Here is a 14,712-nt window from a genome sequence, read left to right on the forward strand (position 1 = left end):
GCACATTGGAGGTTGTCCTTTTGGAAGAAGATTGATGTGTTGGAGTCTTGGAAAGCAAGTTTGTCTAGAAAAAGCAGATGGCTGAGTTTTGAATTAGAGACAATATTTGTTTATATTTGGTGTGATTGTTGATAAGGCCTTAAGCAGAAAATAGTGTACCGTGAATATTGTTTTGTAAAGATGATAATGATGACTTCTGTGTTGTTTAATACTGAGTGGAGAAATTTTTTGGGTTGGGATATGGCTGAGGTTGAAGTTGGAGGAGGAGATACAGTCCAGCACTCTGAAGAAAACAAGTGTAGATGGTAAATCATAGCTGAAATGTGCAATCCAGGGGAAATCGGCTCTATGAAGCATGAAGTCATAGACAGGGTCTAAATAAGAAAGGAATAGGAGTTGAAGAGATGGCAGTCCAAGAAAAAGATCATTGAGTCTGGATGGAAGTGGTCTAAATCAACCTGGTCTAGAAATCATGAATTAATCTGCTTGATAAAATGGAGATAAAGTATAGACTACTTCTTTAGAGATTTTGATGACTGAAGTAAAGTTGGAAATAAGAAAATAGATTTATACAAATGTATGCAGAATTTTTTAATGTGTAAGAGCAGATGATAAGGGAAGGAGGGAGAAGAATTATGTGGAGATGAATGATGTTGACTTAGAGATGGTGTTTTAATTCTTTTTTTAAACTTTTTTCCTAATTATAAAAAATCAATATGTGCTCACTACAGAAAACTTGGAAAAGAAGAAAAAACGCAGATAATAGTATTTCAGTATATGTCCTTTTCTTTTTTTTCTGTGCTTATTTTGACATAATTAACATTCTGTGTATTCAGTTTTATATTCTGTGTCTTTTATTTCATTATTGATATAGAAGAAGCCAGTATACCGTATTGGCATTTTAACGGTCTTCTGGCATTCCATTGAATTAACTGTTCTGATATTTTGCACATGAAAATTTTGGTTTTGTGGTTATAAAGTTGAAATGGGCAAATAGATTTGTGCCTATATCTGTGTTCACATTTTAGACTAGGTACTAAATTAAATCTAATAGATTTTTAGAAGTCAGGTTAAAGTTCTTGGTACTTCATGCTGTACTATTTCAAAACTTCCTCTTAATAGGAGATTTAAAGCCATTTAAGATGGTTATGGCTTTGTAAAAGTATTAAATATGCTTTACTCAGTTTCTAGCTTTAAAATATAGGATATAAAAGGAGAGAACCTTTTAAATTGGATGGTGAAAGCTTTTCTCCCCTCCTCATAGGATATATGTATTTCTCTCTTCTATGTTCTAGGTCAAGAATAATTTAACTTTTGGCATGAGCTTGAGTAGCTAAATTTTTAATTTTTTTGTAGGATATAGAAGACTTGGATCATTATGAGATGAAGGAAGAAGAGCCCATTAGTGGGAAAAAGTCAGAGGATGAAGGAATTGAAAAAGAAAATTTGGCAATATTAGAGAAAATTAGGAAGACTCAAAGGCAAGACCATCTAAATGTAAGTATTGTATAAATATCTAGAACCTGGACTTTTGTGGTTAAGTAATTACAGTTGACTCTTGGATGCTGACCTTGCAGTCAGAAATCCACATGTAACTACAGCCAGCCTTCTATATCTGCAGTTCCACATCCAAGGATTCAACTGCAGATAGTGTAGTATGTATTTATTGAAAAAGTCTGCATATAAGTGGATCCATGCAGTTCCAACTTGTCTTGTTCAAGAGTCAGCTGTAGAGGAATAATATAAATACAGGGCAATTCAATAAGATACCAACCTCAGCCAGGCCTCTCCATCCCTGCCTTGGTAGTAGGTTCAGTCATATGTTTTATTGCCCTAGTTTTATTTTTTCCCCTAACGTTTCTCATCTACTGATAGCTCCTTTCTACCCTGTTCATCTGTTTTTCTACTCTGTTCATCTGAAATCAGTTACTGTCCAACCTGCTTATCCTGTTTTCTCTTTTTACCCTTTTCCTATGGAATCTGTAAATTTAAATTCAGTCTCTCCTACAAAGTGTAATTCAAATTCTCTCTTCTTCACGAAGCTGGTATCTGGTTTGCTCTGCTATGACAGAACCAAAAGTAACTTTTTCTTTTGACTTAACATCTTTTATATGAAACAGCATGGTAACAAACACAGCTGTGTGGCTTCAGTTTCCCAACTCTATAATGTGGACATTATGTACCGTTTAGATGATTTCTGTAAATAATAAATGAGAATGATGTATATAAAATGTTCAGTGTAGAGAAATATCAAATGAAAGTCTAGCTCTCCATCTCAACACTTAACTGTTTACCTACTGCCTTTCTGTTAAAGCTGTTTATCAACCCCATGAAATCTGAGAACCAGTTCTTTTGTCCTGAGCACAGATTCTCAAACACAGGGAGTGAATTGTTGTGCAAGGAGATGAAAAGTGTTGTAAACAGGAAGATTACTCTCATGTCGTCAGTCTTACTTACTGTACTAATGTAACTGGCAGATCTTTCTTTAGAGGGCAAAGAAATTTAGCCAAGTCTTTACCTTGATTATTAAAAAATGAATAAAAGCTCGTGGTATTCAAGTTAAAGATAGTTACTCTTACTTTCTATATCTTGTGATTGCATCCAGTTTGTGTGTTATAGTCAAACAGCTACAAATTATTGAATACTATCACATGACATATACTAAATCCTTTAAACTTTGTATATACCTTTGCATTTAATTTTCATAACCACTGTGTGAAATATTCTTCCTACTCTACAGATGTGAAACTGGGGTTTTAACTCATCAAGTAACGTAGCCAGATTTTCTACCTCACCTTAAAGTGTAGTGCAATTTTTAAGATGTAGCATTTAAAATTTTGCACAGATGTATAGAACAGTCTTTTGGATTCTGTGGGAGAAGGCGAGGGTGGGATGATTTGGGAGAATGGCATTGAAACATATATAATATCATATGTGAAATGAATCGCCAGTCCAGGTTCGATGCATGATACAGGTTGCTCGGGGCTGGTGTACTGGGATGACCCAGAGGGCTGGTATGGGGAGGAAGGTGGGAGGGGGGTTCAGGATGGGGAGCACGTGTATACCTGTGGTGGATTCATGTTGATGTATGGCAAAACCAATACAATATTGTAAAGTAATTAGCCTCCAAGTAAATAAATTTATATTAAAAAAAAAAAAATTTTACAAGGTCAGGTTTTCTTTTTTTTTTTTAATTCAGAAGACATTCTAAATGTTTTTCTTACGATAAATAGTTCTATTCATATTCAGTCTTAAGATAAGATACTGGTGCCTTTTAATCTTCAGAGCAGTTGGAACACTGAAAAGTACTGAAACCAGTTGTATGTATGTGGACATGTTTCTCTATTTCTTAATATGTAAACTATAGATTATTAGTATATTCTTGATTATAAGGAAACTGCTTTAGTTAATGTATCATGTTGAGGGTCTTCTAGTATTTTCAAAAATGCATGGAGCCCCTACACATCTATTAAAACGGCCAAAATCTGGAGCACTGACAATACCCAAATGGCTGGTGAGGATATGGAGCAACAGGAAACTTTTCTGATTGCTGATAGAAAAATAGTGTCTGGCAGATTCTTTAAAAACTAAACATATTCTTACCATACAATCCAGCAGTTGAGCTCCTTGGTATTTGCTCAAATAAACTGAAAAGTTATGTCCACACAAAAACCTGCACATGGATTTTTATAGCAGCTTTGTTCATAATTGCCAAAGCTTGGAAGCAACCAAGATAATCTTTGGTAGGAAAGCAAATAAACTATAGTACATCCAGGCAATGGAATATTAATCCCTGATAGAAAAAAAGTAATGAGTTGTCAAGACAGGACATAGGCCTGGAGGAACCTTAAATTCATGTTACAGGTGAAAGAAGCCGATCTGAAAAGGTTGCAGACTGTGTTTCAATTATATGGCATTCTGGAAAAGGCAAAACTATGTAGACAGTAAAAAGATCCGTGGTTGCCAGGGAGTGGGGGCTGGGGTGGGATTAATAGGTGAAGCGCTGAGGACTTTTTGGGCAATGAAAATACTTTGTATGTTACTGTAACGTGTGGATGCATGTCATTATACGTTTGTCCAGATCTGTAGAATGTACAGCACTGAAAGTGAACCATAAGATGGTGTAATGATGTGTCCAAGTAGGTTTATAAGTTGTAAGAAATACGCCCCTGAAGGATGCTTGATAATGAGGGTGACTATTGATTGTGAGGGGCAGTTATATAGGAAATCTCTGTACTGTTCTCTTAATTTTGCTGTGAACATGAAACTTCCCACCCCAGTAAAACCACAAAAAAGAAAATAAATTTAAAAAAATTGATGAATTTGAAATAGACTCTTATTAGTTCTAGGGTATTGAAGTGGTCATGGTGATCTGGACATAAATTAGTCTTTTTTTTTTTTTTTTCAGATGACAAATAGTAAATGAATCAGACCTGTTCCAAATTTGTATTCCTGTTGCAACTTTATGATATTGATTTAATTTTTTTGCCTTCTTAAAGTGTTAAGTGGTGATCCATTTTTACAGTCTCATTGTGAACATTTATTTCAGGTTCAGATACCTTAAATCTTTAGTTATTTGAATCAATAAATCCTGGTAAACAGCAAGTTTTATATTTCAGGGTGCAGTGTCTGGGTCTGTACAAGCTTCAGATAGACTTATGAAAGAGCTCAGGGACATATACAGATCACAGAGTTATAAAACAGGTAAGGATCTCTGGATCTCTGCTGTTGTCCTTATGCCTAAAGTTTTCAGATATAATATAATTTCTCATAGTATAACTGGACAGAAACAGAAATGTTTATTAACTTTATTTTAGGAATGTGAAATGAAAATGCAAATTTAAGTAACCAAAAGATGTGGGGGATAAAATAGCATGAGTTCACTTATTGTTTGGATTTTTAGAAATTGTTTTTATGGACACATTTTTTGTCTTCTTGTTGATAGGGATTCATAGGATTTTAATCTTCTGGGTATAGAAAGGTACAAGAAATATCTGCTTTAGAAAGTAAATAAGATGAATATGTTTTATTGTACAAAGAATTATTGCCAAGTTAATTTATGTTTTTTATTCCTTTTTTTGAAACGACAAACTCATAATCAACTGTTATAGAGAGAGTTAAAATAGGTTTTTTTTTTTTTTAAATTATAGTTTGACTTAAGAGTTCTTTCTTAACCAGTAAGACTTAAATATTGTGGAACCTCCATAACTGACATAAAATTCCCTCATACTATTGCAGAGAGTCTAAAAGTACTGTATAAGATAAAGAGCCAAACTTTACTTTCTTTGAAAAAAGTAGCATTATAATTCATTCAGAATTTTTCAGAGTGATCAAACCTAAATCATTAGAGCTTATTTAAAAACAAACAATCAGCCTCTCCCCTTTATAGAACAAGATAAGTCAGACTTGTTTCTGAGATTATTACAAGTTTTGGTGTCCTAACAGTTCTTATAAGAAGTCTGAAAGTTTGTGTGTAGAAACCTAATAAAGTTTAATATTTGAATACTATTTATAGTGAAAATCATCACTTGTTTGTTATGGCATTATTTTGTAGTAATAAAAAATTAAATTAATAACCAGATATATGGTGAGCTTAATTAAATCATGGCTTATCCATAAAGTAAAATACTGTAGAATTATTTTAAAAATTGACAATAAATTTCTATATACTAAGCTGGAAAAAATGCCCCCTGAAAGATTATAAAACTATATGTTAGAGGGATTCCATTTTAATTGAAATGTTTGTATATGCATAGGGGAAAAGTCTTAAGTACATGTGATTTTGCATAATCTTTTTTTTCCTTTTGCAGTGAATGGTAAACAGTTTGTCAACCCCACAATCCTCTTCATGATGACTTTAGTTATCTATTTATGGCATAAGATACTCTGTTCCATCACAAGAATTATTACATTACAACTTAGCTGTTATGTTTTAATAGCAAAATTTCTTGATTTTGTTGGCTATATAGTGTGTACATTTACAGCAGAGCAATAGTTATAAGATCAAGTGCAACAGTTATAAGTAAAGAGTAACTAACATGCCCTATATCATTACAGGGATTTATTCAGTGGAACTCATAAATGACAGTTTATATGACTGGCATGTTAAACTGCAGAAGTAAGTGCTTTTTTATGCTAACCCACTCTTTTTAATGGTAGACTATCACAATGAGATTTCCTCCCTGCTTAATTTGGTACCTATTTACTATGGCTTCTTCTTAGAACTTTAGATCCTGTTTGTATAGAAGTAGTTCTTAGGTTGTTAAAATGAGCTGTTTCTTGGGCTTAATAAGTAATGAGAAAGCAGGAGGAGGAAAAGAAGGGCCAGCTGTGGGAGAAAGTGTTTCATGGAGTTAGTGAGACAATTAGGAACTATACAAACAAAAGTGTATAAATAACTTGATGAGTTAGTATCCATTGTGTACTCGAAGTAAGAAATGAGGAGATCTTTATATAAACAGTTGTAGACAAATTTAGGTTTTGTTAGTGATTTCACTTGTCCTTGGTAAATTTCTCTCATTGAACCCTTTGTCTAATAATTTAGTTTGAGAGAAGCAGATTAAATTTTTGAGTTCTTGAGAAGACTGTGTACATATGACCCTTTCCTTTAGGATAACTGCTAACTTTGCATGCCATTTGAGAGAAGAGATTTAGAATACTGTGATCTCTTCTTTGGACATTTAATCTCAAGGAATTGGAGACTATAGTAATTTGTTTTTCTAGGGACCATAGAACAACTTTAGACTTTCTCTGTTTGCAACTTACCCTAGGGGCTCTGTTTTTAGCTTTTGGAATGGTTCATTTTTAAAGTTAGTGAGGAAAAAAAATCTGACCTTTTTGTTTGAACTGTTTTTTTGTTTTGTAATTCTTAGGGTGGATCCTGATAGTCCTTTGCACAGTGATCTTCAGATTTTAAAAGAAAAAGAAGGCATAGAATATATTTTGCTTAACTTCTCTTTTAAGGTAAGAAAAATTTTAAGGGGACTACATATGCTTCTAATGCAACATATATTTGTACAATTGCTTTGGAAACTATTTGGTATAACTTGGCAAAGTAGAAGATACTTGTACCCTATGGTCCAGGAATTCTCCTTCTAGATACACAATCTGCAAGAAATGAGTACTTAAATGTGCCAGGAGACAAACACAAGAATGTTCAAAGCAGCATTGTTTATAATAGGCTCAAATAAAAATAACCTAAGTGTCTCCCAGTAAAATTGAGAACTGTGGTATTCATAAAATGGAATAGAGCTATGTACAACAAGATAGATGAATCTTGAACACGGTTTGAGCAGAAAGCAGATCCAGAAACATGTTTTGTACAGTTTTGTTTATATAGAGCTCAAAAATAGGTAAAACTAAATTGTTTAGGGCATGCATTCTCATTGGAGGCAGGTCTCTCTCCTTCCTCGCTCCCCACCCCACACCCAGTGCAGTGAAAATTGGTCCTTGGAGTGGAAAAGGCTTAGATGTTAAGATGGCCTGTAGCCGTTCAAGGGACCATAGTATGTATATACATACACACTATGTCTGAGGTGTTAAAATTTGATGAGGGAGCAGGACAGGGAAGAATTAGGAAAAAAAATACTCTAAAAAGGCTTGTTAGTGGGACAGAAATGAAAAGAAGGCTGAGAAGCATTAATGGATTCATACTTGGAAATGAAGATGCGAGTACCATACAGTTAAGATAGCAAGTACGTCTAGGTAAGAGGGAGGGAGTTGTGAGCTGAAAGGGACATCTGGGGGCTTCTTGGATACTGGCTATTGTCTCTTTCTTGACCAGGGTGGTGGTTGTGTGGATACAGTTTCGTGCTAATGTGTAACAGTATACCTATATACTTTTCTAAATTTATGTGTTGTGTTTAACAACTTTTTTTTTTCAAGTTGCTAAAAAACAAAAGTTAAAGAAGAATGGCAATGGAATCTAGATAAAATGTATTGATTTACTATGGACTCTGGATAAGTGTAGTGGTTTTAAGCCTTTGTTTAAAAACATTGTGAAGCATTTCTAAGGGATTATGTTTTAATTATTTGGAGCTGGTTTTTGACTTGTTCTGTGAAATTGAGAAATTGTGTAACAGCTGTCTTGCAGATAAACATTTTTTTCTATTTCAGTTAGACTTCAGTGCGTTTTAGTTGATAGAACGAACAGCAGTCCTCACCTTTTTGGCACCAGGATGGGTTTCATGGAAGACAGTTTTGCCACAGACTGGGTCTGGAGGTGGTTTGGGGATGATTTAAGTGTGTTACATTTTTTGTGTTATTCTATTATTATTACATCAGCTCCACCTCAGATCACCAGGCATTAGGTCTCGGAGGCTGGGGACCCCTGCTATAGAAGGCTGGAGGACGTGAGGCATCTAAAGTGTAATCCCTGTTCTTTAAGGACCTGTCGTCTTCCTGGAGAGAAATCTGTGATGAAAACTGTAGGGCTCTGGAGGTCATGATGGAGAGTCTCGGAGCTTACCTTTATGTAGTTAAAAAGCTAGCAGGGGGTTTTAGGCAGGGGTAGGACTGATCTATTAGGCTTTTTACTTTATTTTTAAAAAACAATTAGTATGCCATCAGCATCAGAGTAGGGTTTGGATAAGATAGAGTAGACTTCTGGGATATAAGGTGGGGGCATTGATTTTAATCTGGGCGGAAGAGTAATGAAGATTGGTAGTGGTAGGAATAGATGAAAGTAGATGAATATGGGCTTCCCTGGTGGCTCAGCTGGTAAAGAATCTGCCTGCAGTGTGGGACACCTGGGTCTGATCCCTGGGTTGGGAAGATCTCCTGGAGGAGGGAAAGGCTACCCACTCCAGTATTCTGGCCTGGAGAATTCCATGGACTGTACAGTCCACAGGGTTGCAAAGAGTTGGACACGACTGAGTGACTTTCACTACCATTAGATAAATATGAGATGTTTTGAAGGAAGAAAAGACATGAAAGGATACTTTTACACTTGTAGAAAGGAGTAATTTTCTGAAAGCTGCTTACTTAGTGTTTGTGTGTGTATATTCTTGTTTGGGCTTATATCCTCATTTATGATTGAACTTTCTTCAAATAACCCAAATGTCAAATGTCACTATTTTCCCATGGCTTTGTTATTGTAGAAATTATTGAGGCTATCAGCTGGGTTCCCTTCCTAGAGAGTGAATCTGGCATATATTTACTGATTCATGTGGTGCAAAGAACCTAGAAATGTATCTTTTTTAAAAATGCAAATTTTTATTTTATTTATTTTTGGCCATACTGTGTGGGTTGTGGGCTCCCTCTTCCCTGACCGGGAATCACACTCTGGCCCTTGACAGTAAAAGCATGAAGTCCTAACCACTGGACTGCCAGGGAATTCCCCTATGTAAATTATTTTTAACTTGAAATCTAAATAATTAAACCATATGCGCAATACCAAGCTTAAGAAATAGAACCGTATCAATATCTTTGAAGCCCAATGTGGGCCACTCCCCTCCCACATTCTCCTTTCAGACATATCTTTAAAGGAATATGAAATCTTGACCAGGAAACTGTTTGAGACTTGTGACTGTGGATAGTGTTTTCACTATATTTTCTTGCTCTAGATAGAACTTCAGGGAGGACAATCTGGGAGGTAAATAAATGGCTGAGATTCTGTTGGATTTGTGTTTCTGGACCATGGTTTCTGATACCAGAAAGAAGGGCCTTTGCTAGGGCTGAAGTATTTAAGAGGCCTGGGAAGGTTAAGATTGCCCTGAGCTAACCGGCCTTGTGAAGAGGACCTTAAACTCAGTTGACAAGTTATAAGTATCTCAATTCATAGATTTTGGAGAATAGCAGATATGACTCAGAAAGAAGGATCCACAGAAGGAGCAGGAATAGTATTCAAGGCCTTGAATGTCCACAGTGACACCTTGAGGGTCCTGAAGAATAAGAAAATGAAACTTGAGATACAGTGTGACACTAGGTTGGAAAGGCGAAAGGGGGCAGAGGGTATTAGATTTGTCAGCAGCTTGGTTAGGAAGTGGTGGTCTGGCTTTTCCGGCCACGTGTGAATTACAGAGTTGAATTCTGAGGTAGTACTTTAAAAAGAGTTTGTTTAGACAAGTCTGGGTTCATCTAGAGAATAGCAGCCGGGATTAGAGATTCCATGCCATGTCCTAAAATGGTGGGATTGTAGATTTGGAGAGGAGAACATGGGGGTTTGTGATAGCTTGTCTTCAACTATTTGAAGGACTGGGGATGTAGAAGTATTAGTTTGATTTTGTTTTTGATGAACACAAGGCATGGCAATTAGTAAGTCAGACTGTAAAGTGACGGTTTTCAACTCACTATAAGGAAGTGATTTGTAACTATTTAGAGCCATCCAATGATGTAGTCATTCAAAAATAGAATGTTCCTCATCATTAAGAATAGCTTGGAAGGCCTAGACAGTTTATTTGGAAATCAGATAACTGTGTGAGGTCACTATAAACTCTGATCTTCTTAGTTTCTGAGTTAATACACCACAGTAACTCGCATATCTATATTTTTGTTTTTGTTTTAGATACACGGCATGGCTCGCAGGATTTTAGTTCCCCCACCAGGGATTGAACCTGGCAGTGAAAGTGTGGAGTCCTAACTGCTGGACTGCCTGGGAATTCCCTCTCATATATCTGTTTTAACAGAAACCTTTTTCTCTTGCCCCCAGTGCCTGTACCTACCCTCCCTCACCCCGACACCTTATTTCTGTAAAATTTTGGTTACTGAGTTCCAAGGTACAGAGTTTGTGGAATAGAATCCCTAAGTTTTGATAGAGTAGTTAATCTGAGGCATTACTTAAAGTGAAGGGAAACCTTACTGTCACATAATCAATTGAGAGAGGTTTGTAGTCACTCCTATGGAATCACACATTGAACAATCTAAAATATAGGAAATTAAATCAAGTTGTGCTTTACCAAACTTTGCATCTATGCCTTTCTTTATTAAATTGTAGAAAAAAGGTGAGCTACTTATTCAGAAGTAGATTATAATAACTGTCATTAAGTTGGTTTTGTGTGGATAGATTTCTTCTTTTTCTGCCTTACAATAGATAGCTAAGATTACCTGTTTTACCCATCAGAAGTATGTTTTTTATCTCCCTCTCCTATTAGGATTTAATTTTCATAGTTTATATGTTCCTCAGAGCCTTGCTGGAGGATGGGTAGAGGTAGGGAGTTAAACACTGTATTTTTGTATTCTTAGAAATAAGCACTGTTATTTTTCTGTTTCTTAGAAGTAAACATTGTATTTTCGTGTTCTTAGAAATAACTGGATGAAACAAATGTTTGTTTCGCTCCTTTACCTGCAGATTGATTTTTGATTTAAGGGGCATTAGTTGTTGACTAATTCTTTTTTATTTGAACATAGAAATTGGTAATTTCTCTTAGACTTCCTGACACATCTTCGTGGGAGGCAGTATGCTGTTACTTTGTTCCTCTGTTGTAGTGGCTGGGACCTTTTTTGGACTCATCTGACACTGACACTTTGTCAGAGGCCAAGACCTCTGACATTCTGAGGCTACCTCAGCTACAGTCTTTGCTTAAGTTCACTGAGAGAAAAAGTTTTGTTCTGGAAACCTCAGTTTCCAGGACTGAAAATTTGAAAGAACTGTGCAGCCTGAGAATTAACTAAGATTCTTTTCTCTTATTTTGCCTTTATATGTTTATCAAGCCTGATCTTTGCCAAAGCGATCATCTATTGACGTTTAATGTTGTTATTGCTATTTGGGTTTCAATCTAGTGTCTCATTCTATTTGTCCTTGAACCATCTCTTTTTTCTCACTTCGTTCAGATTTTTAAGAAATTACTCTAGTTCCCCTACCTCTATTAGCATGGTGCTTATCATTCCTTAACTCTTCTTTACTACCTTACAATTACAACGCATATCCTTAGCTTGTCAAAGTGTAATATATATTTGTTAGTGTTTTCCTTCTTCCTTGTCAACACAGAGAGCTTAGAACACGTACTCTGTGCTCTTGTTGTCATTCCTTTTAGTTCTATATTTATCTAAACCCTTATATGTCACTATTACATAACTCATCAGTATTCTTTTGGGCCTGTATATGTATTAGCTCTCTTCATGGTCTTTATTCTCCATGTTTCCATCTAGGACCTTCCTCTTGCTTGAAGAATATCCATTTTTGTTTCCTTTAGAGTGGGTCTGCTTATAGGAAAATATCTTTATTTGGACTTCATTTTTGGAAAGTATTTTCATTTGGTATAGATTTTTAGGTTGGAAATTCCTTTCTTTCATTACCTCAAAGATGTCATTCCTCTATTATAGCTTCCATTGTTTCTCTTGAAGTATTTACAGTGGGTAAATCCTATGAAATCTTTAATCATTTTTAGAAAATTCTCAGACATTATCTCTTCAAATATTACTTCTATCCCATTCTCTCTTCTTCTAGAACTCTACATATATGATTAGCCTTTTCAATTCATTTTCCTACATCTTGCTTATTATCTGTATTTTCCACTTTTTTCTCTCTCTCGGCTTCATTTGGGATGCTTTCTGACTTATTTTTCCAGTATACTAAATTTCTCTTCCAGGTCTCCACGGGTAGTTAAACTCATCCATCAAGTTATTAATTTCATTTATTTATTTCTAAGCTTCAGAATTTCTATATAGTTCATTTTTATAATTTTGGTTTTCTGCCATGGTTTTCAGGCTTGTCTTTTCTTGCACGTATTCAGCTTCAGTTCAGTTCAGTCGATCAGTCATGTCCAATCATCACTCTTTGCAACACCATGGACTGCAGCTCACCAGGCCTCCCTGTCCATCTCCAACTCCTGGAGTCCACCCAAACTCATGTCCATTGAGTCGGTGATGCCATCCAACCATCTCATCCTCTGTTGTCCCCTTCTCCTCCTGCCTTCAATCTTTCCCAGCATCAGGGTCTTTTCAAATGAGTCAGTTCTTCATGTCAGGTGGCCAAAGTATTGGAGTTTCAGCTTCAACAACAGTCCTTCCAGTGAATACTCAGGACTAATCTCCTTTAGGATGGACTGGTTGGATCTCCTTGCAATCCAAGGGACTCTCAAGAGTCTTCCCCAATACCCTAGTTCAAAAGCATCAATTCTTTGGTGCTCATCTTTCTTTATAGTCCACCTCTCATATCCATATGTGACCATTGGAAAAACCATAGCTTTGACTAGATGGACCTTTGTTGTCAAAGTAATGTCTCTGCTTTTGAATATGCTATCTAGGTTGGTCATAACTTTCCTTCCAAGGAGTAAGCGTCTTTTAATTTCATGGCTGCAATCACCATCTGCAATGATTTTGGAGCCCCAAAAAATAAAGTCTGACATTGTTTCCACTGTTTCCCCATCTATTTGCCATGAAGTGATGGGACTGGATGCCATGATCTTCGTTTTCTGAATGTTGAGCTTTAATCCAACTTTTTCACTCTCCTTTTTCACTTTCATCCTGAGGCTCTTTAGTTCCTCTTCACTTTCTGCCATGAGGGTGGTGTCATCTGCATATCTGAGGTTATTGATATTTCTCCCGGCAATCTTGATTCCAGCTTGTGTTTCATTCAGCCCAGCGCTTCTCATGATATAAATACTCTGCATATAAATTAAATAAGCACGGAGACAATATACAGCCTTGACTTCCTCCTTTTCCTATTTGGAACCAATCTGTGGTTCCATGTCCAGTTCTAACTGTTGCTTCCTGATCTTCATACAGATTTCTCAAGAGGCAGGTCAGGTGGTCTGGTATTCCCATCTCTTTCAGAATTTTCTACAGTTTATTGTGATCCACACGGTCAAAGGTTTTGGTGTAGTCAATAAAGCAGGAGTAGGTGTTCTTCTGGAACTCATTTGCTTTTTCGGTGATTTTGCGGATGTTGGCAGTTTGATCTCTGGTTCCTCTGCCTTTTCTAAATCCAGCTTGAACATCTGGAAGTTCACGGTTCACGTATTACTGAAGCCTGGCTTGGAGAATTTTGAGCATTACTTTACTAGCGTGTGCGATGAATGCAATTTTGTGGTAGTTTGAACTTTCTTTGGTGTTGCCTTTCTTTGGGATTGGAATGAAAACTGACCTTTTCCGGTCCTATGGTCACTGCTGAGTTTTCCATATTTGCTGGCATATTGAGTGTAGCACTTTCACAGCATCATCTTTCAGGATTTGAAATAGCTCAACTGGAATTCCATCACCTCCACTAACTTTGTTTGTAGTGATGCTTCCTAAGGCCCACTTGACTTCACATTCCAGAATGTCTGGCTCTAGTGAGTGATCACACCATCATGATCATCTGGGTCGTGAAGATCTTTTTTGTACAAGTTCTTCTGTGTAGTCTTGCCACCTCTTCTTAATATCTTCTGCTTCTGTTAGGCCCATACCATTTCTGTCCTTTATTGTGCCCATCTTTGTGTGAAAATTTCCCTTGGTATCTCTAATTTTCTTGAAGAGATCTCTAGTCTTTCCCATTTGTTGTTTTCCTCTATTTCTTTGCACTGATCACTGAGGAAGGCTTTCTTATCTCTCCTTGCTATTGTTTGGAACTCTGCATTCAAAAGGGTATATCTTTCCTTTTCTCCTTTGTTTTTCGCTTCTCTTCTTTTCTCAGCTATTTGTATGGCCTCCTCAGAGAGCCATTTTGCTTTTTTTGCATTTCTTGGGGATGGTCTTGATCCCTGTTTCCTGTACAATGTCACGAACCTCCATCCATAGTTCATCAGGCACTCTGTCCATCAGATCTAGTCCCTTAAATCTTAGATCTACTGTATA

The 14,712-nt window shown here is 36.3% G+C and overlaps 1 protein-coding gene across 3 annotated transcripts in view; it reads left to right on the forward strand.

Moving 5' to 3' along the window:
• Positions 1-14,712, forward strand: part of UBE2Q2 (ubiquitin conjugating enzyme E2 Q2) — a 62,918-nt gene that overhangs the window by 23,759 nt on the left and 24,447 nt on the right. For all 3 annotated transcript variants that reach the window (XM_070358523.1, XM_070358524.1, XM_070358522.1), the window contains 4 exons: positions 1,357-1,497; positions 4,620-4,704; positions 6,058-6,118; positions 6,873-6,963. In XM_070358523.1, coding sequence (XP_070214624.1) covers positions 1,357-1,497; positions 4,620-4,704; positions 6,058-6,118; positions 6,873-6,963 — 378 coding nt within the window. The remainder of the gene's footprint in view (positions 1-1,356; positions 1,498-4,619; positions 4,705-6,057; positions 6,119-6,872; positions 6,964-14,712) is intronic.

The sequence above is a fragment of the Bos mutus genome, chromosome 21 (genome assembly GCF_027580195.1).
Source record: "Bos mutus isolate GX-2022 chromosome 21, NWIPB_WYAK_1.1, whole genome shotgun sequence".
Classification (NCBI taxonomy): Eukaryota; Metazoa; Chordata; class Mammalia; order Artiodactyla; family Bovidae; genus Bos; species Bos mutus.